This window comes from Pyrus communis, chromosome 3 (genome assembly GCF_041283825.1).
Source record: "Pyrus communis isolate YQ-2024b chromosome 3, ASM4128382v1, whole genome shotgun sequence".
Taxonomy (NCBI): domain Eukaryota; kingdom Viridiplantae; phylum Streptophyta; class Magnoliopsida; order Rosales; family Rosaceae; genus Pyrus; species Pyrus communis.
Window position 1 is genome coordinate 1,487,474 of NC_142567.1, and position 25,555 is coordinate 1,513,028.

General features: G+C 37.9%; 2 protein-coding genes and 2 pseudogenes across 4 annotated transcripts; all 4 read right to left on the bottom strand.

Moving 5' to 3' along the window:
- Positions 1-642: 642 nt before the first annotated feature.
- LOC137714650 (uncharacterized) lies at positions 643-2,414 on the bottom strand (annotated as a pseudogene). The gene is made up of 6 exons (XR_015960430.1): positions 2,208-2,414; positions 1,921-2,129; positions 1,729-1,817; positions 1,024-1,633; positions 864-928; positions 643-730 (listed from the first exon to the last, which is right to left on the bottom strand). The product of XR_015960430.1 is annotated as an uncharacterized LOC137714650 (transcript).
- Positions 2,415-4,288: 1,874 nt separating this feature from the next.
- On the bottom strand, positions 4,289-5,330 carry LOC137716045 (histone H2AX). Its single transcript, XM_068455439.2, has 2 exons — positions 5,030-5,330; positions 4,289-4,652 (listed from the first exon to the last, which is right to left on the bottom strand). The coding sequence occupies exons 1-2, from the start codon at positions 5,222-5,224 to the stop codon at positions 4,431-4,433; spliced, it is 417 nt and encodes a 138-aa protein (XP_068311540.2). The 5' UTR covers positions 5,225-5,330; the 3' UTR covers positions 4,289-4,430.
- Positions 5,331-6,700: 1,370 nt separating this feature from the next.
- On the bottom strand, positions 6,701-7,473 carry LOC137716164 (histone H2AX). The gene is made up of 2 exons (XM_068455570.2): positions 7,200-7,473; positions 6,701-7,099 (listed from the first exon to the last, which is right to left on the bottom strand). The coding sequence occupies exons 1-2, from the start codon at positions 7,401-7,403 to the stop codon at positions 6,878-6,880; spliced, it is 426 nt and encodes a 141-aa protein (XP_068311671.1). The 5' UTR covers positions 7,404-7,473; the 3' UTR covers positions 6,701-6,877.
- A 2,053-nt stretch (positions 7,474-9,526) lies between these two features.
- LOC137716044 (protein VAPYRIN-LIKE pseudogene) lies at positions 9,527-11,360 on the bottom strand (annotated as a pseudogene). Its single transcript, XR_015960431.1, has one exon. The product of XR_015960431.1 is annotated as a protein VAPYRIN-LIKE pseudogene (transcript).
- Between the last annotated feature and the right edge of the window lie 14,195 nt (positions 11,361-25,555).

Genomic DNA, 25,555 nt, shown 5'->3' on the forward strand with positions numbered 1-25,555 from the left:
GGAAACCTTTTGTGAACCTTGTTAATTTCCGCGATTACTTCTGGTGTGAGCTCGACCTTGCATCCGTCTAGAACCTCCTGAAGTTGCCATGACTTGGTTGCTCCGAAAATAACACTTGCAACGAGGGGGCGGCTCAAAACAAAGGCTGCCAAATGCATAAACGTAGATATTTAGCTCAAGAAATTAAAAGAACTACGATCTTAACCCAACAATTGAGAGCCAACAATCATGCTGCAATCAGTGGATGGCTGTATGGTTTCAGCAACCATGTCGAGAACAAGGGACGAGGAAATTTCAGAAATTCCGTAAAAGGTTATTGGTTACCATCATACTGAGACTTTTATCGGAGTTATGAAAATGCATTTGCTTCAACTTTAATTAAAAGTTCTATTAAACCCTGGATTCAGAATTCAGAAATCTTTCAGTAAACCTATCAAAGTTAACAGACGAAAATCTGTACCATGGCTGCTGCTCTTATGATGTGATTGGACAGGTTGTACTTGGATTCCCCTTCAGAATATTACCCTGGTGAAGAAACATAACAGTTTAATCAATACAATATCATCGCTTAGAGTGCAGAAACTCCTACATTCTAAAATATAAGATGGAAAATCTTGAGAAATGACCTCTAAAAACATTCAACCGAGCATCTGCCAGACCCTCATCATGCGAAAAATACTTCCTAGAGAGTATACCCATTGCAGGGGGGCTGTAAGCTAGTAAACTGATCCTAAAACGTTGAATTGAACTTTATCAAGAAATTGGCATGGGCAATTCAAAGTTCGAACAAATTTTCCCTTTAGTGTCATGCGTGATGAATAGTTCGGTTATCACTTTTTTCAGAAATCAAACTCTTTGAATACCTCTCACGATGACAGCATTCAGCCAATCCAGAATCAAAAGTTCAGCATAGCAAGCTGTATGCGTTCTGTCAAACAAAAAATCAGTCGAATTAGTCCAAAAATCGATGGAGCAATACAGTAACCATTTGAGTGGGATTATGAATTCCATCAAATAGACAACCTGAAGAGATACAATCTTTGGACAGCAAGTGCTCCTTTCAGCCACCTGAACAAACTTCATGACACCGGATGGTGTTTCGTTACTGAGACCAACGTATCTGATCTACAAAACAAAACTTTTCATGCATTACGCCATCGCCATGTTCTCAAACCATTGCAATAAAGAACAAAATCGCCAAACCAAACGAATTATCAACAAAGAGTGAAAATAAACCAGCAGTATGAAACTAACCTTACCCGAATCAACAGCTCTCTCAAGAGAATCCAGTTGTTCCTTCATAGGAATTGAACAAAACTGCCGCGTTGGATCACATTCAGTTTCCCCAAACATGGGAACATAGCTACGAAAATAATCACTAATCAGCTGAAGTGTACTAAATGCTCGGTGCATTGAAGCACAAGTTTCTCCAAACCGCGGTGAAGTCAAGTAAATTCTTTGAAAAGTAAACATACTTAATTGGGTAAAAAAAATAAACTTTGAACATCATATAACAATTAACTTAAATTTTGCACCAATTTTACAAACCACTACAAAAATATGTCTACATACAAACCGATCGGGCCAATGAATCTGATAAAGATCGATGTAATCCGTCTGCAACCGCCTTAAACTGCATTTGAACATTACATAATCCATCACTAAGCAAGTCACGACACAAAGTGCTTAAGCAGAACTAAAATTCTGAACTATATTGCTTGATCAAACCTGCCATCAATGGCGTCGGCGATATTCCCGGCATCCAAACACTTGGGGCCATCTCGAACCCAAGTCATCTGCCCAGACGGACCCGTGACCTGAACAAACCCAATTCTTCCACATCAAAGAACAGAAGAAATCTGACATAAAAACACCATTAGCATGACTTGTTAGAACCTAAAACCAGAGCTTATTAACTACCTTGGTGGCCAAAACGACGCTGTTTCGAGGAGTTTTGCTCTCCCTAATCCAGCGGCCGAGGTACTCCTCGCTCGTCCCCTGAGTCTCCGCTCGCTGAACCACCGGGTACATTTCTGCCGAGTCGAAGAAGTTGATTCCGGCCTCGACAGCTCCGCCGAGGAGTCGAAAGGACTCCGGCAACGAGTTTTACTCGCCGAAAGTCGTCGTCCCTGCGAAGAAGAATGAGTCAGATTCTCAGTGGGAATGTAACGGACAGTATTGGAAATTGAGAGAGGAGGCAGACGAACCCAAGCAGAGCTTTGAGACTGTTAGATTCGGCGCGAGGTTGACGAGCGGCACCGCCATTGCTTCCGCCGGAGAAGCTCTCTCTCGGAGTTTGTGAATTGTGAGCGAAGGGCGGAGAACGAGGATGGGGAAGGCGGCACTGGGCCGTTGTCTACTTGTTTTGGTGGGGATTTCAGGGGGCGTATAAGATAAAATGAAACGGAGCTATTACTTGCACCCACAAAATTTCTCATTGCACCGCACGTCAATGCAAATCACTTAAAGCCTACCCGCCAAACGGCAATTCAAATTGTATTACACAAAGCAAAATTATTTTAATTATCGGGGTTTTTCTCCTTTTTAGCATCTCAAAGTTTCGCCAAAATTGCATTTTATTATATTTAGTTATTTCGTCTTGATTTCATTTTTAAAGTTTGATTTGCTACCATTTTGTCACTTATGTTAGCTTGGGCTGTTAACTTTTCTGTTAATTAATGTTAGGATATTAAACTAATAATTTTCACTTTACTACTTTCTAATATCAAAAAATTCACAATTTGTTATCCTTTGTATGGATGAGAGAAATAAACTTGAAATTTTAACAAAAGTCAAAAATTATAAATTGACATGCACCAATTTCACTCTTTGAATTCATAAACATAGAACTTTAGGATTTCCGTGGAAAAAAAAAAAAAAATTGGAATTTGAAACTTCTAAGTCCTAACTTTAAATTCCATATAAATAAGTGTCATTTTCAAATTCTTATAGGAAGAGTTTAAAAATAAAGAATTATGTAGTCAAATTCCATTGTTTTCCTCATCCAAAGACCAGTGTTAGGTTTTTTTTTTTTTGTTCAAACACAGTGTTAGTTTCTTCTCGCCTCATTTTCATAGTTAGTACTCTTAAATTCATACTTATGTTAGCTTAGACGTCAAAAATCTTGTTAAAGTACAACATGACACTTCACACAACAATAATTCTGCAAAAACATACGCAATTTACCTGTCAAATATCATGAAACTCTCACTTTACTACCCTTAGTTTTTTTAATCTCACTTTCACAACTAAAATTACATTTTACTACCCAATTAATACTTTCATTATCTTAGAACATCTCCAAATGAGATGTCAAATATAATATGTCAAATTTTTATTTGATAGCTGATGTGTTAAATATTTATTTTATTATTTTATTGAGCCTAGAGTTACATTAACTATTAAAAAATAATCAAAATTAATTTTTATTTTTATTCTATTGGTTGTTAATGATATCCATGTATTAAAATATTCAATTAAATACATTTGACTCCTTTGTTTGCTGTAAAAAAAAGGCAATTAGAAAGTATGAAATCAAATGACACACATACCACATCATATATAGCATATCAATTGAAGAACACCTAAACATCTTTTAATCTTATTTAACATATTTAACTCCATTCAAGTGTGCCATAACACTTGACTCAACGATAATAGCGCAAAAAAGCATCACAATGGGCCAAGTTAATCACTCCCCTTATAACCACTCAATACTATGATCTAATGATATTCGTCTTCGCTTAAAAATAAGATATCTTATATTCAAATCTCGCAGATAACAAATTTAGGACTGATTTGGTATTGAGGTGATTCTGAAAAAAGCTGGTATCAAAAAAAGCTAGAAGCTGTTTTTATGTTTGGTAAACATTCAGCTTCAGCTTTTTTTCATAGTTTTGAGTGAAAAAAAACCAAAAATAAGAAGCTGCAAAACCCAGCTTTAAAAACTGGTTTTTTTTTTCACATCTGTTTTACATAAAAGTTTACTAAACACTATAATCCTGCTTTTTATTTTCAAAAGCACTTTTACAAAAAAGTTTACCAAACACTCTGCTGCTTTATTTCACAGCTGTTTATTCTCACAGCACAGCAAAAGTAGTTTTTTTTTTCAAAACACAACAATATCAAACCAACCCTTAATATCAAACTAAACTCCCCAACAAAAATCATTCCCCTTATCTAATACCAAATTTTCTTTCCAACAACCCAATTATTCAACCAATTTTGTTGAAGTTTAACAGCATTAGTCCACAGTTAGCAGATTAAAAACTCCAATGGAAAGAGAAGATTCAAAGAAATTGCTCCAAGCTTCGTGACAAAAGAAAAGTCACAGACCCATATACCAAACAAGATCATAATAATTTTGTATTCAGCCTGGAATTTCCCAAAATTTTACAACCCATTAAATTCCAGACTATTACAATACAACCCTAAAATTCTTGTGAGGCAGATCCGATGTCGCCTTTCCCCTTCCCAGCCTTGCTCGGCAGCAGATTCTGATGAATGTTCGGCAAGACACCGCCGTTTGCGATTGTAACAGATCCCAAAAGCTTGCTCAGCTCCTCGTCGTTTCGAACAGCCAGCTGAATGTGCCTCGGCACAATTCGGTTCTTCTTGTTGTCTCTGGCTGCGTTTCCAGCGAGCTCAAGCACCTGTAAAATCCAATCAATCCAAATCAATTCAGTGCGAATTCAAAAATTGTTACCAGTTCGGGAAAATCAGTAAGCAACCATAAATTGAATAAGAATCATATGATCGAAAAACATTCTTGATAAAATCATAAATCGATTCCAGCATTTTCTCAGAAGCCAAACAGCAACCAAAATCAGCAGTAAATTGTTAGGAAAATTCAACATCATCACAATCAAATCCGTCAAACCGCATTTTCAATTAGAACGAATCAAAATGTCAACAATCGCATCCCAAACAGAACTCGATTCCAGCATTTTCTCGGAAGCCAAACAGCAATTAAGATCGAAAAACGAAAAGAGTAAAGAACAATCGGAATGAAGCAGAGAAGATAACAAACCTCAGCAGCGAGATACTCGAGGACGGCGGAGAGGTATACGGGGGCACCGGCGCCGACACGCTCGGCGTACTTGCCGGACTTAAGAAACCGAGCGATACGGCCGACGGGGAACTGGAGGCCGGCCTTGGAAGATCGGGAGACGGACTTGGATGCCTTGGGCTTGCCTCTGCCGCCCTTGGGAGTCGGCGAACTCATATCGGAATCCGGATCGAATCTGAAACCCTAGAAGCGAAAAATCGAGAAAAATAGCGGACAATGCGAACGGCGTGGGGTTCGAAGGTGTGTGATGCTTGAAGGGTTTGGGGGAAGGGAGTGGGTTTATATAGAAGTGAGTGCTGTGTTTTGATTGGATGATGAGGTTGGGCGCGGATCGCCAGCGTGTAAATTTGAGTTTCGGCGGAAATTAAAAAAGAATTGAGAATTTTTTAGGACAAGGGAAATCCGAAAGAATTAGGATTCTCTCTTCTCCTTTTTCTATCTCCTTTTATCCCCTCTTCTTATATTCTCTATTTTGTATTTTTTTATAAAAAATTAATATAAGAGGTTGACGTGATTTAACTGTGACCGTTCACATAGAAGAAGGAAAAAAAAAAAAAAAGAGGAGAGAATCCTATTCCAATCCGAAAAGTGTGACCATGCCTCAAAAGAAACTGTTATTCCCAAAACGGTGGGCTTTAGTTGCGTTTAGCGCCCCTCTAGAAACCCAAAAAGTTGGACTACTCAGTATCATTGTCTGATAATATTCCTCTTCATTTGAAAGTAAGAGGTTTTATGTTCGAATCTCGTGGATCACAAATTCGATACCAAATTAGATTGCCCTTTATATGGCTTAACCGAACTCCCCTTCCCTTAGTGTAAAAAATATTGATGTACTCGTAAAAAAAAAAACTCAAATTAAAAACCACACCATTTTGTAATTTGGTCACCCAATTTTCAGGTGCATTTTTTGGATGTATTCATTACATAGATTTCAAAATTTAAGTTCATATAAAGATGATAAATAAAATAGTGAGCAAAAAATATTTCTTCCCATATAAATTGTGAATCGCTCAGCGTCATTTATAATGTACTATATTCAAATTCGACAAAATTAATAGTAGTTTGTGTTTGATGAAACTCCACATATTGCTTGACATAAAAAAAATTGCAAAGTATTTTGCATCTTTTCTTGAACATTTTCCATTGCTCAATACAAAATTTGATAAGCCATACTTTTTTTACTTTGTTTTAGAAAACAACTTAACCAACATATTAACTAATCGATTATAATAAACTTGATTACATTTATCATTTTGTTTCTTTAAAATTCTTCAACTAATCAATTATGAAATCTCTTCAATTCCATCTAATTCCTCAACTTTTTCAAATTCTTTAAAATCAACTTCTTAAAATCTTAATTAAATACCCTTAAATTTCTAAGAATTGTAATAAACTATCTTAAAATTATAATTAAATATATATTGAATTTCAAAAAATTTGATGAAATACCCCTTAATTCATTAAAAAAATTAAAATCCCTCAAAATCCTAATTAAATACACCTTCCTTAATTAGCATAAATGGAAGAAAAAAAACCACTTTACTTGACCATTCAAGAAATCAAATCCAAGAAAAATGGACAAAAACATAACAAACACGACATGATAAAATCAATAAAAAACCCCAGGAGAAATTATCCGAAATTAAATCTGCATTGAAGGAAGAACTCCAGAACAACTGAGCAATATTCCAGTAACCCAAATGCTTTACAATATTACCAAAAGCCTAATTAATTTTAATTTCCTAAAGCTAACCATCAGAAACCCAGATCCTTCATCTACCAAGGATACCACTTTACTTTTCTAAAACCCTAAAACTCCTGGGAGGCAGACCCAATCACGCCCTTCCCCTTGCCAGCCTTGCTCGGAAGCAGATTCTGATGAATGTTGGGCAAAACGCCGCCGTTGGCGATCGTCACAGACCCCAAAAGCTTCGTAAACTCCTCGTCGTTTCGCACCGCAAGCTGGATGTGCCGAGGAGTAATCCTGTTCTTCTTGTTGTCCCTAGCCGCATTCCCGGCCAACTCCAAAATCTATACGAAATTCAAAAACAATATCCAAAAGTCAGCCTGCAAAATTAGGAGTAGAAAAACGAGAAAAGAAAAGAGAAATTGATTGGACAAAACGACGTACCTCAGCAGCGAGGTACTCAAGGACGGCGGAGAGGTAGACCGGGGAGCCGCCGCCGACTCGCTGAGCGTAGCGGCCGGTCTTCAGGAACCGGGCGACTCGGCCGACTGGGAATTGGAGGCCGGCCTTCTGGGATCTTGAGACCGACTTGGTGGTGCGGGGCTTGCCCCGGCCGGCTTTGGTGGTGGTTTCAGCGGTGGAGCTCATGGCGTCGGTTCGGGAAATTTGAATTTCAGATTTGGAGGATTCGAAGGTGTTGGAATTTTGTAGTGGCTCTGGACTCTGTGGGGTTTATATAGAAGAAGGGGGACGGTGCGGGGAGCGGTTTGATTGGTGAAAGGGGGTTTCACGGGGATCGATGACTTGGTAGGGGGAGATTTTTGTGGATTTTAAATGTTTCAGTAGCGCGGGAGCCGAAATTTGGTTGGCCAAACTTTTATCATTCGAATTCGTAACGTCGTCGTTTTGTTTAGGGAAATTTTATTTGAATCTTAAAAACTTCTTTTCACATTCAACTTAAATATTTTTGCCATTAAACTCTCCACTTTACCCCTAAATTAATGTGAGATAAGAAAAATAAATTGAAGGGAGATGAACCCGTATCAGCCCCACCAACGCTGCTACTTTCCGATGTCTTCTTCACTGAGGCGGGTGAATCTTTTGTGTCAGTGTCTTTTCTTTTCAGGCTCTTTTTCCGTTCTCTATGTTCCCATCCTATATTCTCCTCCTCCTCCTCCTCTTTATTGCTCACTTCCTTCAACTGACAAATGTTGAAAGCAAATCGAGACCTACACAGTTTTCGAATGTTACAGAGTCGGCGATGTGGAGAATCACGACCAAGGGTACCTCTGTGTTGTATGGAAGGCGTTAGATGTCAAAGCATGTGGAAGGTAAATGGGCTGCTATGGAAGGCAGAAGTTGGCTTGAAGAACCATCAGCAAATCTATGTTGGGGTTTGAGGTGGAAGTGACGGTGGGGTGTAAAGAGAGGTCGAATGGATTTTAATAAAATTTCCCTTTTGTTTATCGTAGTTGTGGTTCTGAACTTCGGATTGGGCTTTTACATATGTTTGGTTTAAGTCGTGGGTTTGTAGGTTGGGCAGATCTTGGTTTTTAGCAAACGAAAGTTGGTGGGCCGGTCTGTGATTAGAGATTTGTAAGAATTTAAGCCCAATTTTTCCTATTATGAGTTATCAGATTCATATTGTTTTCGGAATTAACTCAAGTGAAATGTTAAGGAGATTCTCTCAAAGTGTCTCTCTGTCACCTTATGTTTTCAGCATAATGTTTTGTAATGTTGGCGTGAGAATTGTGCAAAAAACATAAGGTGCCGAAAAGTCCACGAGAAGTCGTATTTTAAAAAAGTCTCCTTATCATTTCTCTTAATTAAATTGAAAATCTCAATTCATTTGTCACTTTCGTTGAATTTCGGAATGTATTTATATCAAAATCTGATCCAATGACAAGTTTAGTTGCAATTAACGTGAGATTGATCTTATATTAAAAATCCGAAAATTTTACAAGTCTTGATGATCCTCTTCTTATCTTTTACATATCATTTTGGAATCAAGTGGTCAATAATATTTATCGCAGACACAATGATTGATATTATATTCAAATCTCATTCCTGCTTATAACATTATTCAAAAAGAAAGTCTTCTAGATGAAATCCACTTTATTCAAAATGATCGCTGAGATCAGCATAATTCTTACTTTGGTCCTTGACAATGAAAATCAATAGAAGTTGTCTCTAAATTTGTCCACTGTAAATTATTTTGGTATTTCCATGAAAAAACGGTTGATACCTCGTTAAGTTGTCACATAACCACCTTTTAAGGGTGTTTTTGTCAAGTCAACCCTTTCACTTAACGAGTAGATTTTTAGTAGATTTTTCACAAAAGAACAAGGGGCCATTTCTATTGGTTTTATCTGTTATAGACCTAAAAATGTGTTATGTCAATCTCCAAAATCATTTCAAAAACTTTTTTCTTTCTTTAGTCTAAAGGTATATAATCCACAAGTCACATTCCTTCGTGGCTTATACGTTTGAATTGGTTTAATCATTAATAATTCAGACATGATTTATGATGTAAATTGTATTGGCGTTGTGTCTATATCTTAAGTTAAGCCAATGTAGGCATCAAAATGAGGAACATAGAACGTGTCACACAAAACAAGTTCATATCAATTTGGTTCGAAATATCAAAATCCTTCCACTATCGATTTTAAACTCACTCCAAATAAGTAAACACGTCACCAGAGTTTGACTACTTCAAGATTTAGGAACATTTGCAACATAAAAATGATAGAAATAGAGCAAAGAAGCTTCAATTAAAGCAAAAATCTTAGTTCTTAAACTTGATTCTCGTAGTATACATGAGCTGAAGAAGCTTCTTCCAACAGTCTTTGGAGGTGAAACACATCTCTCTCTGCCCCAACCATTCAAACTCACCATCATAAACATCAAAAAATACACAAATATATACACATTGATTGCACAATATAACAAGAAATTCTAAAATCACGATACTGCCATAAAACTTTTCTACACCTGCAATGTGACGTTATTTTAAGCTAATCACATATTTTTAATTGTGTGATCAATATGAAATACCGTCACAGTGACCTTTCAGTTGCACGTTATTTTCGTTCTATGAAATCAGGGCAGGGTGGTTCTTGAAACGGTCCAAATTGGTAGGAACAATTCCCTCCAAGCTCTTCACGTTGGCTCGAGCTCCATGAGCAACCAGCAACAGGGCCACCTGCACGTGCCCTGCCTCCGCCGCGCAATGCAGCGGCGTGTAGCCGACATCATCCACCGCATCCACCAGCGCACCATGATTAAGCAACACCTTCACACACTCGATCCTCCCTTTGAACGCCGCCCTGTGCAAAGGGGTCCAGCCATTCTGGTCTCTCCCGTTCACGTCTGCCCCTTCCGCAAGGCAACTCTTTATACCGTGTGCGTCGTCCAACCTCGCCGCCCGGTGCAGAACGTCGTCGTATCGTAGACAACCAAGAAGACAGGAATGCCCGTTTGTGGCGGTGAGGTCGAAAGCCGTCCTTCCGTCTTTCGTGACGGCGTGTTTCAACTTGGAGCACGTCAACAAACACTTGGCGGCCTCCAAATGCCCCTTCTCCGCCGCGCAGTGAAGCGGATTCCAACCTTTTGAGTCTGAAACTTCCGCATTGCCTCCGACCCAAATACAATACTTCAACATCTCAACGTGGCCGTGTGCCGCCGCGATATGAATCGGAGTCCGACCATCCGGGTCAACACAATTGACGTCGATTCCGGTGAAACTCTTACACAAAATCTCAAACAAATCGACCCGGTTCATAGCCGCCGCGTCGTGCAAAACCATGTCGGCCGAGTTACCGATTCCACATCCAGAGGTGATCAGGACCTTTACAATCTCAACGTTTCCGGTTCGAACACCGAGAGATAGCAAAGATCCGGAATCCGAATCTCTCCGATTCACAACCGCACCGGCGTCAATCAGGTCGGAGACCAAATTAGCATTCCCGGAAGCTATGGCGGGACCGAGCAGCGCCGTGAGCTCAGCCCCAGAGCACCTAGAAATCGCCTTGTTGAAAAACGAATCGAATGCAGAGATCCGGTTGTGCTGAGAAATTAGAAACTCAACCACGTGCGGACCCACGAACGATATGGGTATGGTGGCGTCCCGGAAAACGTGAGGCCCGGGCCGGGCGAACAGGCGGCGGAGTTCCTCCTGGTGGGCTTTTCCGGTGGGGAGCATGGAGGCCTTGACGTTGATGACGTCATGAGGGGTGGCCGTGAGGGAGAGCGGGGGCTCATCGGACGGCTGTGAGAGGAGGACGGTGTAGGAGGAGGAAGAGAGCGGCGGGATTATGGAGAGGGGGTGAGTGAAGGAAAAGAGAGATGGGTTGTTGGTGGTGAGGGAGACGGCGACGGGCATGGTGTGCATGAGGTTGCTCAGCCGGAAGGTTGTGCTGCACTTTTGGTCTCTCTTGAAGTTGAGCTCCACTTCCTTCACGTCTGGCTTCACCAGCCTGTCCATGGCGGAACTGAAACTGGAAGTTTTCCGGGAAAGTTTATTTCTCGAGAAAATTCGGTGTTGGGGTTTTGGTATTGATGAAAATGGTGATTGGTTTGGTTGTTTAATTTGATCCTTTTCTTCCTCCCTCATGTCCTTTTCATGCAAAAGTTGTATTATTGTTTTTAATTTGTGTGTGTCTGATTTATTTTTTATTGCACAAATTTTTTTTTAAGTTGTTATTATTATTAATGTAAAGGTCAAAACTATTACAATATTTAAGAAAGTGAGGATTTTAAAGGTGATGAGTTTCAAATCCGTTACGCATGTATGAAAACTCAACATTATATCTACTATTAAACCACTTACATTTTTTTTTTTTGAAGCCAACTAGTTTAATGATAGGTTGTAAATGATAGGTTGGGAATAGAGGTGGCAAATCAACTCTTGGGTTGATTTGATTTGCCGCCTCTAGCTGGGAACTTGATAACGAAAGTGTTCTTGTTGACTTGTTTGAATATGGGACTTTGAAGATTGAACTACCATTCTTTAAGAAGAGGAAGAGACATTACCAACAAATATTGTTGGAGTGACATCCTTAGTATTTTTTAATATGGTGATATGAAATTAAACAAGTTTTAACGAATATCTATTAATAATTTGATAGGAGCATATTCATGCGACTTAAATGGCTTGTTCTCGTGCATTTACGTTATGTTTCTTTAGTTATTTTAGTACTTTAAGCTATTTTCGTGTGTTTGTAGGTCCAAAGGGCTAAAGGAGCAAAAAGATGCATTTTGGAGACTTTTGGAGCACTTTTGGGCTAAGGATGGATAGCTTATGCTTGGAGCCAAAGTGTTGGACGAAATTGAAGACCTAATTGAAGACCAAAGTGTTGGAACCTTGTTCCCTTTAGTTTTAGGACATTTAAACCTTTCCTAATCCCAATCATGCCATGCATACACATCCATTCTAACACATTGTCATTGCACATGCATTTCCTTCATTAATTAACCCACATGCTCCCATTATTTATCATTACCACTTATCACTTATCATAAACCACATATCCATACACTTATCACTTATCATAACCATACACTTATCACTTATCTCTCCCATTTCAGATTTCTAGCATATTCACATGCATTCCATCCTATAAAACATTGCACATGCACTCATCATCATAACCTAGCTGTCATGTTTCCCCTTTCATCATTCCCTTACATTCTTTAAATCAGCCAACACATGCATCCACCTTTCTCCCATCAGATTTCCAACATTGCACATGCATTCCCCTTACAATTTCAGCCATCCTAGCTGTTTTGCACATGCATTCACTTAACCTAGCTGTCATGTTCCCTCTCCCATCCATTCATCTCCCTATAAAAACCATACACACTACACACAACACAATCCACACTCTTCCATACACCTCAATTTCAGTCACAAACACTCCCATTCCATTGTACATACCACCAACACTTCCCCCTTTGTGCCGTGAGTTTCCCTTACAATCCAAACACCATCCTTCCATTTACACCACTCCCCAAACCATTCACACCACCAAACCTCACCTTAGACCTTGTGCTACAACAACGAGGAAGAGAAGAGTGCCTAAACGTTCATACAATTCAAGTTTGAGTTGTTGGAATGTTTAGGTGTTTCTTTGATTTCAAAGTTATGAGGAACTAAACCCCCCTTTGTTAGGGGGTGATTCGAAATATATATTTATGCTTGCATTTTGATTTGATTACTTCTAATTGCGTTTCATAAGTTGTGGTTTCAATTTGTTTAACTGTTTGATTGATAACTTATTTATGTATGTTTAATTGAGAGTGCACGCTTAATTTTCATGCATGAATATGACGCTAGAATATAAGTGAGTTTCACCTAATAGTTACGAACTTATATTCACAAGTAGTGGAGGTTGCTTATAAACAATCGCGTTAAACGAATTCTTGGCATAAGTTTCATGCAATCCATAGTAACGAATGCCTCGTCAACACTTATAATTTTCATAGAGCTTAATGATTCTTGCTTGTATCTCTTCTATGCATTCATGTTGAGGACTTGTGGGGAATGTTTTGAATTGTCGCATGCATCATCCAATTCAATAACGTTAGGAAGATTTGAAGGTTAATTAGTGCATCACGGTTAACTTGGGGTGTTGAGAATTCATGGTTTATTGAAATGCAATTGGAAATCATTTTATTATGCAAGTGTAACATGTATGGAGATGAACCCCTTAGCTAGGTTCCCATCCATTCAATTCCATCACATTCATCTTTACTTTCTGTTTTTACTTACAATCTGTTCATTTTATTTAATTTCGTCAAAACCTATTTCCCCCTTTACTTTAATGTCCAATTTAGTTAGAAAGTGTTTTAGTTTGTGTTTATAAGTGTTTTGATTCATTTTGTTACACAAATTCGTCCAAATTCACCAAAGTGCTCAAAACTGCCCAGAAAGTGATTTTAAGGCAGTTTTGAGTGTTTTGGGTGATGTTTGAGTCTTTTGGTTTGTTTTAGTGTTTTAAAGTTTAGTTTTACATTCTTTGAGTTAGTTTAGTGTTTTATATTGTGTTTTTACGTTCTTGAGTCAAGTTATTACTTAATTTCGTCCAAATTTGTGTTTGTGCTCAAATCTGCCCAGAAAGTGGTTTTTAGGCAGATTTGAGTGTGTTTGTGTTGTTTTGAGTCTTTTGGTTTGTCTTAGTGTTTTAAAGTTTAGTTTTGCATTCTTTGAGTCTAGTATAGTGTTTCATATTGTTATTTTACGTTTTTGAGTCAAATCCAAGTGGTTAACAATCCCTCCTAATCCCCGGTCTAGAACGATCCCTACTTATACATATACTACAATTTGACAAAAAGAGGGTTTAATTTATGCGCGTATAATTCTCGCATCAAATTTTGGCGCCGTTGCCGGGGATTAGCAACTTTGCTAATCCTTTGGATTGTTATTTTCGTTTTCTTATTAGTTTTAGTTTTCGTCTCTGTTATATATATTTTAGTTTGTGATTTGTGTTTTGTTTATTGAATTCAAGTACTAGAAAAGCATAACATGGCACTTGATAATGCTTCTCTTTTGTCACAGCTCATGGAAAGGTCCCAAATGCAAAGCGTTTGTGCATTTGATCTTCAATCAAGGAATAACATGTTTTCCAATACTTACAATTCAGATTGGAGTGATCATTCAAACTCTATGTGGTGGGAACCTCAAAATGTTCAAGAAGAAGGATATTGGCAGCCATATGATGAATTCTATTCAACGCCTATGCAGCCACCACAACCTGCCCAAAGCAATGTAGGTAATTCAAGTGATAATGATAAGATTGTTCAATTACTTACTACTTTGACGCAGGGACTCCAACTTCAAAACAAAGAGAGGGAAAATCAAGACAAAAGGTTGGACTACTTGGAAAAGCAAATTGGGCAGATAGCGGAGTTTGTAGAACAAATTTGCGACCAAGGCGAACTCCCTAGTTCAACCATTGCAAATCCGAAGGAAGAATTTGAAACTGCCAAGGAAATCATGTTGAGATGTGACAAGGAGGTTGGAACGGACCCTCAACCATCAAAATCAAATTACAAGGAAGAGGAATACACCCAACCCACGGCAAGGGTGGAAACACCTTTACCGGAGGCACCTATTGCTCCTATGCCATCTAATTCAGGTATGGTTGTTCCAAATTTCATTATTTTTAACCCCGTTCCAACAAGTATCCCTATTCCTTGCAGATTCATGACTTCCAAGGAAGAAGAAGGTGAAAAAGACCTTCCAAAGGTGAAAAGTAGGGAATGTCATGAATTCATCAAAGAGGACGTTCTTGAAACCACAAAACCCAAAGAAGTTGAATTTGATGACATTGGACAAGTCATAACCATCACATGCAATCTGGCCAAGTCCAATATCCCTGAAACTTTCAAGGGAGTGGTGTTTGTCATTGAGTTCTTGTCGGACAAAACAAGTAAGTCATCTTTTCCAAATTTCATTACATTTTATACTAACTTGCTGTTTTTTATGAATCAGGCACCTACACTAGAATTCAAACCAATGCCGGTTCACTTCAAGTATCACCTTCCATTCAAGGACCAATTCCATGCCGTTTGATTTGTTTTTAAAAAAAAAAAAAAAAAAAAACAAAACAAAAAAAAAAAAAAAAAAAAAAAAAAAAAAAGGATACTAAACATGGAGAAAGGTGGAGCTTCACAAAGGTTGTTTACGTGAAGCCCCACTACGAGGCATCGGAGCGGAAGGCATCGGAGCGGAAGGCATCGGAGCAGAAAGCATCGGAGCGGGAGGCATCGAAGATAGAGCATTCGAGGCCTCAATACTTGGCCAAACGCTTGATGAGCCAGGAAAAATGTGCCTCTGGAAATAAGCCGCAAGCCTTTGACGGTCACTTTGACGGTCATTTTGCATTCGACCATTGGATTCTTGCAGCTCATCAAGCTTCCTCTTCATGCCCGTCGAATAGTTGTTTGCAAGCACATGCAAACTTCTATTCTCGTACTTAAGCAGTTTGATCTCTTACTTAAGACTTTCCACCTCTGCCATCAATGATTCCACCTGACGGGAGCGGGCAAGCAGGCGTTGGCCCATGTTGGACACAGAACTCGCACACTGAATACTAAGTGCGAGGGACTCTTGAACGGCCAACTCATCGGACCGTCCTGACAGCAGCCTACTATCTTTTGGAGTAAGGAGGTTTCTAGCTACTATTGTAGCTGTTGTGGCGTCCTGCATCACGGAGTCTTCACCTGTAAGAAGACCGTTAGAAGATAAAAAAGAAGGACGCCATACATTACCTTGACGGGGCGCAACTGGATCGCTGCTGAGACTCAAATCTAAGCTAAGGTTCGATGGGTTTGCCATTTTTCAAAAGTGTTCAAAGAGATGGGGTGGATGGAGAGAATTCTCAAAGGGCCGGAGTCGATTTTCAAAGAATGGGAAATCTTCAGAGTGTGTTTGTTGCGGTGATCAATGCATCTATAAGAAGCCAAGGCGACGCGTCCATCAATTCAAAAAGCCGGAATTTCCGGCGTAAGTTAGGCGACGCGTTCTCGGCTTTTCAGAAACGCGTTCAACTTTCTCAAAAGTTCACGTGGAGGTCATCATCGCAGCTACACTTTTGCCGACAAGCGTAAATTTCGGCGACGCTTTCTCTGCTTTTCAGAAAACGCGTGCGACTTTGTCAAAAGAGCTCTGACAGAGCCGCGTACGCACTACTACGTGTCGTGCAGAAATCGAAGGGGCGTCGTGCAGAAATCGAAGAGGCGTCCGTTCAGAAATCGAAGAGACGTTTGTCGACACGGGTAAAAGAACAATACTACCACTTGATATTATCTCTATATATGTCGACCTTCGTCTCTTATGGCAAGGCAAACCTGAAGAAAATGCACAACTCTTTCTCACCTCTGAGGGCGCACTCCCAGCGAAGCCTCTTGAAATACTCAATTTTTTCTCCCCCAAAGAAGATACCAGAAACCTGGAGTACAAATGAGGCAGAAGGAAACGGTCGATCGAAGCATGTGGAGACAACCACAACAAATACATGTGCTGTTTCATTCGCCGTTTCTTCAAAAGCAAAGGTATCTCATATCATCAAGGTCTAAAGCAAAAGTATCTCATATCATGCTCTTTCCCTGTCATTTTCTTTGTCCTTGTTATTACTCGCATGGCAAAGTAAACGAAAGCAATCAGAGGCACTTGGAGTCAGTCTTCTGTTCTGGAACCGACTGCCTGGAATCCATTCCTGATTGCTTACCTAGAGTTGCTCTCGAGTAGTCATCTTCAACGGTTGACACACTTCCGGAGAAGGGACCACTTCTGCAAGGGGAGCAAGCAAGGCAAGTGAAAATGATACATTGAAGCATGTGGAGACAAACATAGGCTGAGTTATCCTCCAACCCTTTTCAATACGAATTGGAAAGATTGAACAAAGAAACAGACCAAAGGAGTAAGCTCAGACCTTCGGGGGAGACCAAAAGAAGCCTGCTGCCCAGTTCAAGAGTAGCACAAAGGAAAATCAACGATGGGAGCAGTGCAGTTCAAGAGTAAGCCTGTGGAATCACCAAGATCAAAGCCTCAATGCAATTACCAAGGAGAAGATGGAACTTACACTCCATAACCAGATTTGCGTCTCTAAACTCTTCTCTTTGTTAATTACATTCTGCCATGTTTAGTATGTTTAAATGCTTTTTGTGTGTTTACTTATGCTTTGTGTGAATCTACGCTTAAAACATTGAGGACAACGTTTGATTTAAGTGTGGGGGGGTAACTAATGTTGTTATTGCAAATTCGTGGGATTTTATCACCCATAACTTCAAATGTTGTTCCTTGCTGTTTTAAGGTGTTTTTAAGTTGTTTTAGAGTGTTTTAGTGTGTTTTGTTTTTATAACTCCGAAAATCGCATAAAAATTTGAAAAACATGTTTTAAAAAGCCTAAAAAGAGTGTTTTGAGTCGTTTTTGTGTGTTTGTGTCTTAGGGTACCTTCCAACACAATGATAAGGATTTGGTTTCTAATTGCATGACGGTTAAAAAGAGTTATAAACATGGATGAAAGTTTGATTTACTCTTGGTATATGCTTGGTTAAGGTTATAATGTATGACTTCACATGCAATCATAAAAGAAAAATTCGTTTTTGTAACATGCTTGAAGGAAGGAACTCAAACAAACGCTACAACCCTGTGAGACTCGAGCCATTACCTTCTTTGGAGAGTTATTTTCTGTGATTTCTTGTTTTCTAAAGTCGTTGCATGATCTCATTATTCTTGCTTGGTTGCTAATTAGAAGGCGTTTCATCACTTAGTTCCAAATGCTAGAACTTGCATCCATTCCATTCAAAGCATGATTACATAATATATATCAAGATGAAGTGTGTAGTGAAGCCATCAACCAAATAGCCAACCCATGCACTTTATATTGTAGGTCATAATCCCCATTGAGCCATTGTTAGCCTTTGTTATTTGTTTATCCATATCATCCCTACCTAGCCTAGATTAAGACCACCCATACCCTTGTTCTTGAAGCATAGTAAGCATGATTTAGAGGGAATCCTTTCGATTATGCAAAACAACAAGTGTGGGGGAATTTGTGTGTGTGTGTTGATATGCCACAAAAAAAAAAAAAAAAAAAAAGAAATAAGGCATGAGTGAGAATAAAAAGAAAAAAAAAATTCGTGGAAAAAGAAAAAGAAAAGAAAAAGTTGTGAAAAGAAAGAAAAAGAGTATGAAATAAGTGAAAATAAGCTCACATGTTTGTGGTAGTTGAAGAAAGGGTCCAAAACGTTGAATATGGCCCTAAGAGTTGTGTGAATTTTCCCCTTGTGTGTCTAAGTGAGTTTCTGCAATCACGAGTGATTCTAAGTGTCAAATTTCATTACTTTGCTTGTTATTGCCTAAAAGAACGTTTGTTATCCTTACCTTTCATTGTTAGCCAATCACCCTTAACCCGTTACAACCCTCAACTTCTATCTTGATCATTATGTTTTCAATAATGTGGAGTTTGGAATTGATGTAAGCATATGGTGTCCCTGGTTCTCGCATCTAATTAGTAGCATTCCTTTCATGAGATCATATTCATATACATTCCAGAAAATGCTTTCTTTGATATAACATATGTGAGTGTTAGAATTCATATTTACATCAATCTTCTCACATATAACTAGTGTAGGGTGTGTAGTCAGAAAATCTGTGTGAAAAACGAGTGCATATCTTGTAAGGATTTGAGTAAATTCTCTAAGGCATGTTACTTCATTCAAAACATAGTTTTAAATGCTTAATTGTGAAATAGTATGTGGTAACTACGAGTAAGAATGTACGTAAGTGTAAAGATGGCTAAAATCTGTGGGAATAATGATTTTTAACTTGTCATGTGCATTAGAAATCCGTGAGACGATTGTTGGAAGGTGTAGCTTGTGTTTTGTTCGTTTTGTCTAGTTTCGTGTTCTTTTGTTGTTTTGTTTTGCTCGAGGACTAGCAAAAGATAAGTGTGGGGGTATTTGATAGGAGCATATTCATGCGACTTAAATGGCTTGTTCTCGTGCATTTACGTTATGTTTCTTTAGTTATTTTAGTACTTTAAGCTATTTTCGTGTGTTTGTAGGTCCAAAGGGCTAAAGGAGCAAAAAGATGCATTTTGGAGACTTTTGGAGCACTTTTGGGCTAATGATGGATAGCTTATGCTTGGAGCCAAAGTGTTGGACGAAATTGAAGACCTAATTGAAGACCAAAGTGTTGGAACCTTGTTCCCTTTAGTTTTAGGACATTTAAACCTTTCCTAATCCCAATCATGCCATGCATACACATCCATTCTAACACATTGTCATTGCACATGCATTTCCTTCATTAATTAACCCACATGCTCCCATTACTTATCATTACCACTTATCACTTATCATAAACCACATATCCATACACTTATCACTTATCATAACCATACACTTATCACTTATCTCTCCCATTTCAGATTTCTAGCATATTCACATGCATTCCATCCTATAAAACATTGCACATGCACTCATCATCATAACCTAGCTGTCATGTTTCCCCTTTCATCATTCCCTCACATTCTTTAAATCAGCCAACACATGCATCCACCTTTCTCCCATCAGATTTCCAACATTGCACATGCATTCCCCTTACAATTTCAGCCATCCTAGCTGTTTTGCACATGCATTCACTTAACCTAGCTGTCATGTTCCCTCTCCCATCCATTCATCTCCCTATAAAAACCATACACACTACACACAACACAATCCACACTCTTCCATACACCTCAATTTCAGTCACAAACACTCCCATTCCATTGTACATACCACCAACACTTCCCCCTTTGTGCCGTGAGTTTCCCTTACAATCCAAACACCATCCTTCCATTTACACCACTCCCCAAACCATTCACACCACCAAACCTCACCTTAGACCTTGTGCTACAACAACGAGGAAGAGAAGAGTGCCTAAACGTTCATACAATTCAAGTTTGAGTTGTTGGAATGTTTAGGTGTTTCTTTGATTTCAAAGTTATGAGGAACTAAACCCCCCTTTGTTAGGGGGTGATTCGAAATATATATTTATGCTTGCATTTTGATTTGATTACTTCTAATTGCGTTTCATAAGTTGTGGTTTCAATTTGTTTAACTGTTTGATTGATAACTTATTTATGTATGTTTAATTGAGAGTGCACGCTTAATTTTCATGCATGAATATGACGCTAGAATATAAGTGAGTTTCACCTAATAGTTACGAACTTATATTCACAAGTAGTGGAGGTTGCTTATAAACAATCGCGTTAAACGAATTCTTGGCATAAGTTTCATGCAATCCATAGTAACGAATGCCTCGTCAACACTTATAATTTTCATAGAGCTTAATGATTCTTGCTTGTATCTCTTCTATGCATTCATGTTGAGGACTTGTGGGGAATGTTTTGAATTGTCGCATGCATCATCCAATTCAATAACGTTAGGAAGATTTGAAGGTTAATTAGTGCATCACGGTTAACTTGGGGTGTTGAGAATTCATGGTTTATTGAAATGCAATTGGAAATCATTTTATTATGCAAGTGTAACATGTATGGAGATGAACCCCTTAGCTAGGTTCCCATCCATTCAATTCCATCACATTCATCTTTACTTTCTGTTTTTACTTACAATCTGTTCATTTTATTTAATTTCGTCAAAACCTATTTCCCCCTTTACTTTAATGTCCAATTTAGTTAGAAAGTGTTTTAGTTTGTGTTTATAAGTGTTTTGATTCATTTTGTTACACAAATTCGTCCAAATTCACCAAAGTGCTCAAAACTGCCCAGAAAGTGATTTTAAGGCAGTTTTGAGTGTTTTGGGTGATGTTTAAGTCTTTTGGTTTGTTTTAGTGTTTTAAAGTTTAGTTTTACATTCTTTGAGTTAGTTTAGTGTTTTATATTGTGTTTTTACGTTCTTGAGTCAAGTTATTACTTAATTTCGTCCAAATTTGTGTTTGTGCTCAAATCTGCCCAGAAAGTGGTTTTTAGGCAGATTTGAGTGTGTTTGTGTTGTTTTGAGTCTTTTGGTTTGTCTTAGTGTTTTAAAGTTTAGTTTTGCATTCTTTGAGTCTAGTATAGTGTTTCATATTGTTATTTTACGTTTTTGAGTCAAATCCAAGTGGTTAACAATCCCTCCTAATCCCCGGTCTAGAACGATCCCTACTTATACATATACTACAATTTGACAAAAAGAGGGTTTAATTTATGCGCGTATAATTCTCGCATCATAATTCAATAGGTTGATTTTAACACGTTGAGCTAGAACCTTGATAATGAAAGGGTCGTTGTTGGCTTGTTTGAATATTGAACTTTGAAGATTGAACTACCATTCTTTAAGAAGAGGAGGAGACATTACCGAAAAATATTGTCACATCTTTAGTAGTTTTTAATATGGTGATATCGAATTAAATGAGTTTTAACGGGTACTTATTAATAATTTAATCTGTTGATATGCCACCTCTAATTGAGACATTGACAATGAAAGGGTCGTTGTTGGCTTGTTTGAATATGAAACTTTGAAGATTTAACTACCATTCTTTAAGAAGAGGAGGAGACATTACCGAAAAATATTGTCGGAGCTACATCTTTAGTAGTTTTTAATATGGTGATATCGAATTAAATGAGTTTTAACAGGTACTTATTAATAATTTAATATGTTGATATGCCACCTCTAATTGAGACATTGACAATGAAAGGGTCGTTGTTGGCTTGTTTGAATATGAAACTTTGAAGATTTAACTACCATTCTTTAAGAAGAGGTGCACACATTACGGACAATATTGTCGGGGGTGACATCCTTAGTTGTTTTCAAGAGTTAAAACTTAAACCTCCTTGAAGGTTGTATGAAAACTTGATCAAACTACCTTTCTTCAAGAATTAGAAATACTAAAGAGAAATTTATATTTTTTTTATCATGATAGGACCGAAGAAAGTTGACGTACCATGCACTCTCATATGTGTCGAATTTTCAAGTTAAAACACGTGAAATGACGTGGATTGGGTGTGGTCGTTGGGCTTCACATGTGGGACAACCTACTTTGATATCATAAAACTAATTGGCAATAGAAGTAAATTGGGTTACTCTCATCAATGTGAGATTCATTCTCAACAAGTACTATAACGGTATCTCAAATCAACTAAATATGATATATGAAGTTCAGCACATGATCGTCTTTAGTTAGCTTGAGGTAAAACTTACATACAATCAAAACGTTATTATATTAGAACCAGAAATTTAAAGAAAATTTAAGGTATATACATTATAAATTATAATGTTGTTCGATTTAAGACACTATTAAAGAAATGAAACTTGAACTAGATGACCCAAGTGGTAGGTTTCCTAGTAGCCTCCATGTTTTGATATACAATCTCCACAAAGTGAGGTCATATTTGCTTAAGAATTCAACAAGTAGAGAGGCAACTGATAACGATAGCCTTGCCTGTGGAATCCGTTGGATCTTTGTGAAATGGGATCTGACTCATCCCCTAGATTAGTTTTAATTCCATATTAATTTTGGTGCTTAATACAAACTAAATCTGATTTGCAAGTGCTTAATGATCCACAAGATCAAGAATCAAAAGGTGCAATATACTAGAAGGGTTGATCCACCGCTTCCAACAATACTAGCTATTTTAACGTAAGTTATAATATTTTTATAATATTTTTTTTTAAACTTAACAATCCGAGTTCATTTTCTTTTGTTGGATCCCGCACTGCACCCAACACTTTCACCTTATCTTGTCTCTTTTCTTCGTCTACTTCTCATCTCTCTCTCTCCAACCACACAACAACGACCACTAGATGCCCCACGGATTTAGATCCTCTCTGAGGCAACTGGTCGGGATCTTCCTGACCAGTGTTAAGTGAACCGTTGAATTTTTATCCAACGACTACAATTATTATAACTTTTAGAGGATCCTCTATTCAACGGTCAACTAACACTGGTCAGGAAGATCCCGACCAGTTGCCTTGGAGAGGATCCGAATCCATGCCCCACAACCTCCGTAGATGCAGACCCACCACTCGCATAGATTCTTCAACATCCACCCGTCGTAGCAGCTGCCCGGCCACTAAAGTGACACTGTCCATTGTACATAACATCAACTCCACCACCACCGATCTGCCGTAGCACCTGACCACCACCACCGAGTCTGTCGTAGCAAACGCAAACAATAAACAATGTAAATTTTATAATTTTTAATATTCCGCTAAAATTTAACTTTATCTTCCTAGCTAAAGTTCGCAAGGCACTATTCATCAATCTAAATTTTTTGTTTAAGTAGCTAGTTTGTTGGATTTTTTTTTTTTTTTCAAACGTATATTTTATTAGATTCTAATTGAAACGTTCACACCTTCTGTAAGTATGTTAGAATTTAGCTTTTACTACTTTTTATTATTATATTAAAATAGCCAAACGAGCTCATTTAGTTAGGCTGTTGGATGTTCTAAGTTAAAAAGCTATATTAATGTCACCTATATCTTTCAAAAATTGTAAAGTGGCAAAGTATTTAAAGTTCAGATCCATAAAAATATGTGACAATTATTGCCCCTTGACTAATGAGAAATATGGTTTAATTATGGATTAATTTATGTATTAAATCTAATAAGATGCTGTCATTTCTTAAGAGCCACCTAAACAAAAGATAAAGAATGTACATATAAATGGACCATTCATTGGATGCTTCTGTCCAATTAAAAAGATTATTTTCTAATATGATTCATAACATTGTCATAACTCTTCATTTTGGTATTTGAAATTTAAAATTGATAGAAGTGGTTCCTGAGATTATCCACTATCAATCATTTTTATTCTTTTGTGAGAAATCTCCGTTAAACGAGGGTATTTTTGTCAAATCAACACATCTTTTAAACTAGTTGTTTCTTCAATTTAATAGAAGTTTGACGTTGGATAATCTCAGAGACGTTTCCATTGATTTTAAGTATCAAGAATCAAAGTGAAAAGTTATACCAATTTCAAAAACCGTTTAAGATTAAAAAAAAAAAAAACATTTTTCTTTTGTTTGTTGAACAAAGCCAATAGTTATAATATATTTAGCATATAAAATACAAAAATGAGTGGTCATTTTGCAGCTGGTTTTGCATTGTTGCATTTCGTATTTGTTCTGTCTGATGAGGTAGTGACTTTCGGCTTAATATGAAAACATTGAAAAGCATGTTGGCATCTTCTCGAATATTTTTTCGTTATAATATGTTTCAATATTTCTCAAAAGCAAAGTGATTTCTACATTTTTAGTTCTTGAATTAAACAAATTAAAAGAAATCAGTGAACGTAAATGAGCAAGTGTTTGCAAAAAGATAAAAATAATGTGTAAAAATTATTTCTTATATCGAAAATAAAAAGTAATAAAAAGATCACAAAACTATAGTTGTACCACCTATCTAATATTCGCATTGCCTCTCTCCCATCTTCATCAAGCTACTCGCTAAAATTTGCAAACTCGTGTCCCAAAAACAAATGGGCTTTTAAAGCTTGCAAATTGATTTATAAAGCCTATTATTAGCCCTCTTTGGATACCGATTTCATTTTTGTTTACATTTTGTGCTAGAAATAAAGGACGGTAGGAGAAATGTGGAAAATTGTACAAGGAAAGACATAAAAGAAAACTCAAATCCAATTTTGAGTTGTTTTCACTTTGAAACTTTTGTTTTCATACATTCTTCTTTGTTTCTTTCATGTCCCTCTTGCCACCCTTCTTCTCCCTTCTTTTATGTTGTACACTTTCTCTGCGTCTCAAATACAAAAATAAAAACTAAAACCGAAATAGTTATCAGATGAGCTCTAAAGTCTCGACGTTTGGTAAGGATAGACCCAAACTAACTTGCCAACAACCGCCAAATTTAGGGTTTTGCTCTTTATCATGTTACCAAATACCTTATGTTCGGAACTCCACTCCGTAGTTTAGATGGAATTAGAATAAAGCTAAATAAAACCAAACATATAAGATGGGTTGGAGCAGTGCTTGTTCTCCAAAACAAAGCGTTTGATAGTAAAAAAGCCACTAAGCCCCAGCCTTCTGAATTTTGCCTCTCTTGCCTGCCTCAGCAAAAGTTTGCTCCTGTCGTAAGAGAAGATGCCGTTGCTCAAGTGGACGATGTCGCTGCGCTCGAAGGCGTCGCACTCATCCCCCCACAGCTGGAGGTGAACCTCCGCCGTCTCATCCACCGCAAGTGCCAAGCACGTCTTGTTTTCGGCTTGTGACGAAGTATTGGTGGTGGGTGGCAGGAGCAGATGAAAGGAGAAGCAATCAGAAAACAAGTGACATGAGAGGTTGGGGCTCTAGTGTTGGGCTTA

Coding starts and splice junctions, on each gene's coding strand:
- LOC137716045 (XM_068455439.2), bottom strand. CDS start 5,224: ATGAGTTCGCCGACTCCCAAGGGCGGCAGAGGCAAGCCCAAGGCATCC. Junction 4,653..5,029: donor TCGAGTATCTCGCTGCTGAG/GTTTGTTATCTT, acceptor TGGATTTTACAG/GTGCTTGAGCTCGCTGGAAA.
- LOC137716164 (XM_068455570.2), bottom strand. CDS start 7,403: ATGAGCTCCACCGCTGAAACCACCACCAAAGCCGGCCGGGGCAAGCCC. Junction 7,100..7,199: donor TTGAGTACCTCGCTGCTGAG/GTACGTCGTTTT, acceptor AATTTCGTATAG/ATTTTGGAGTTGGCCGGGAA.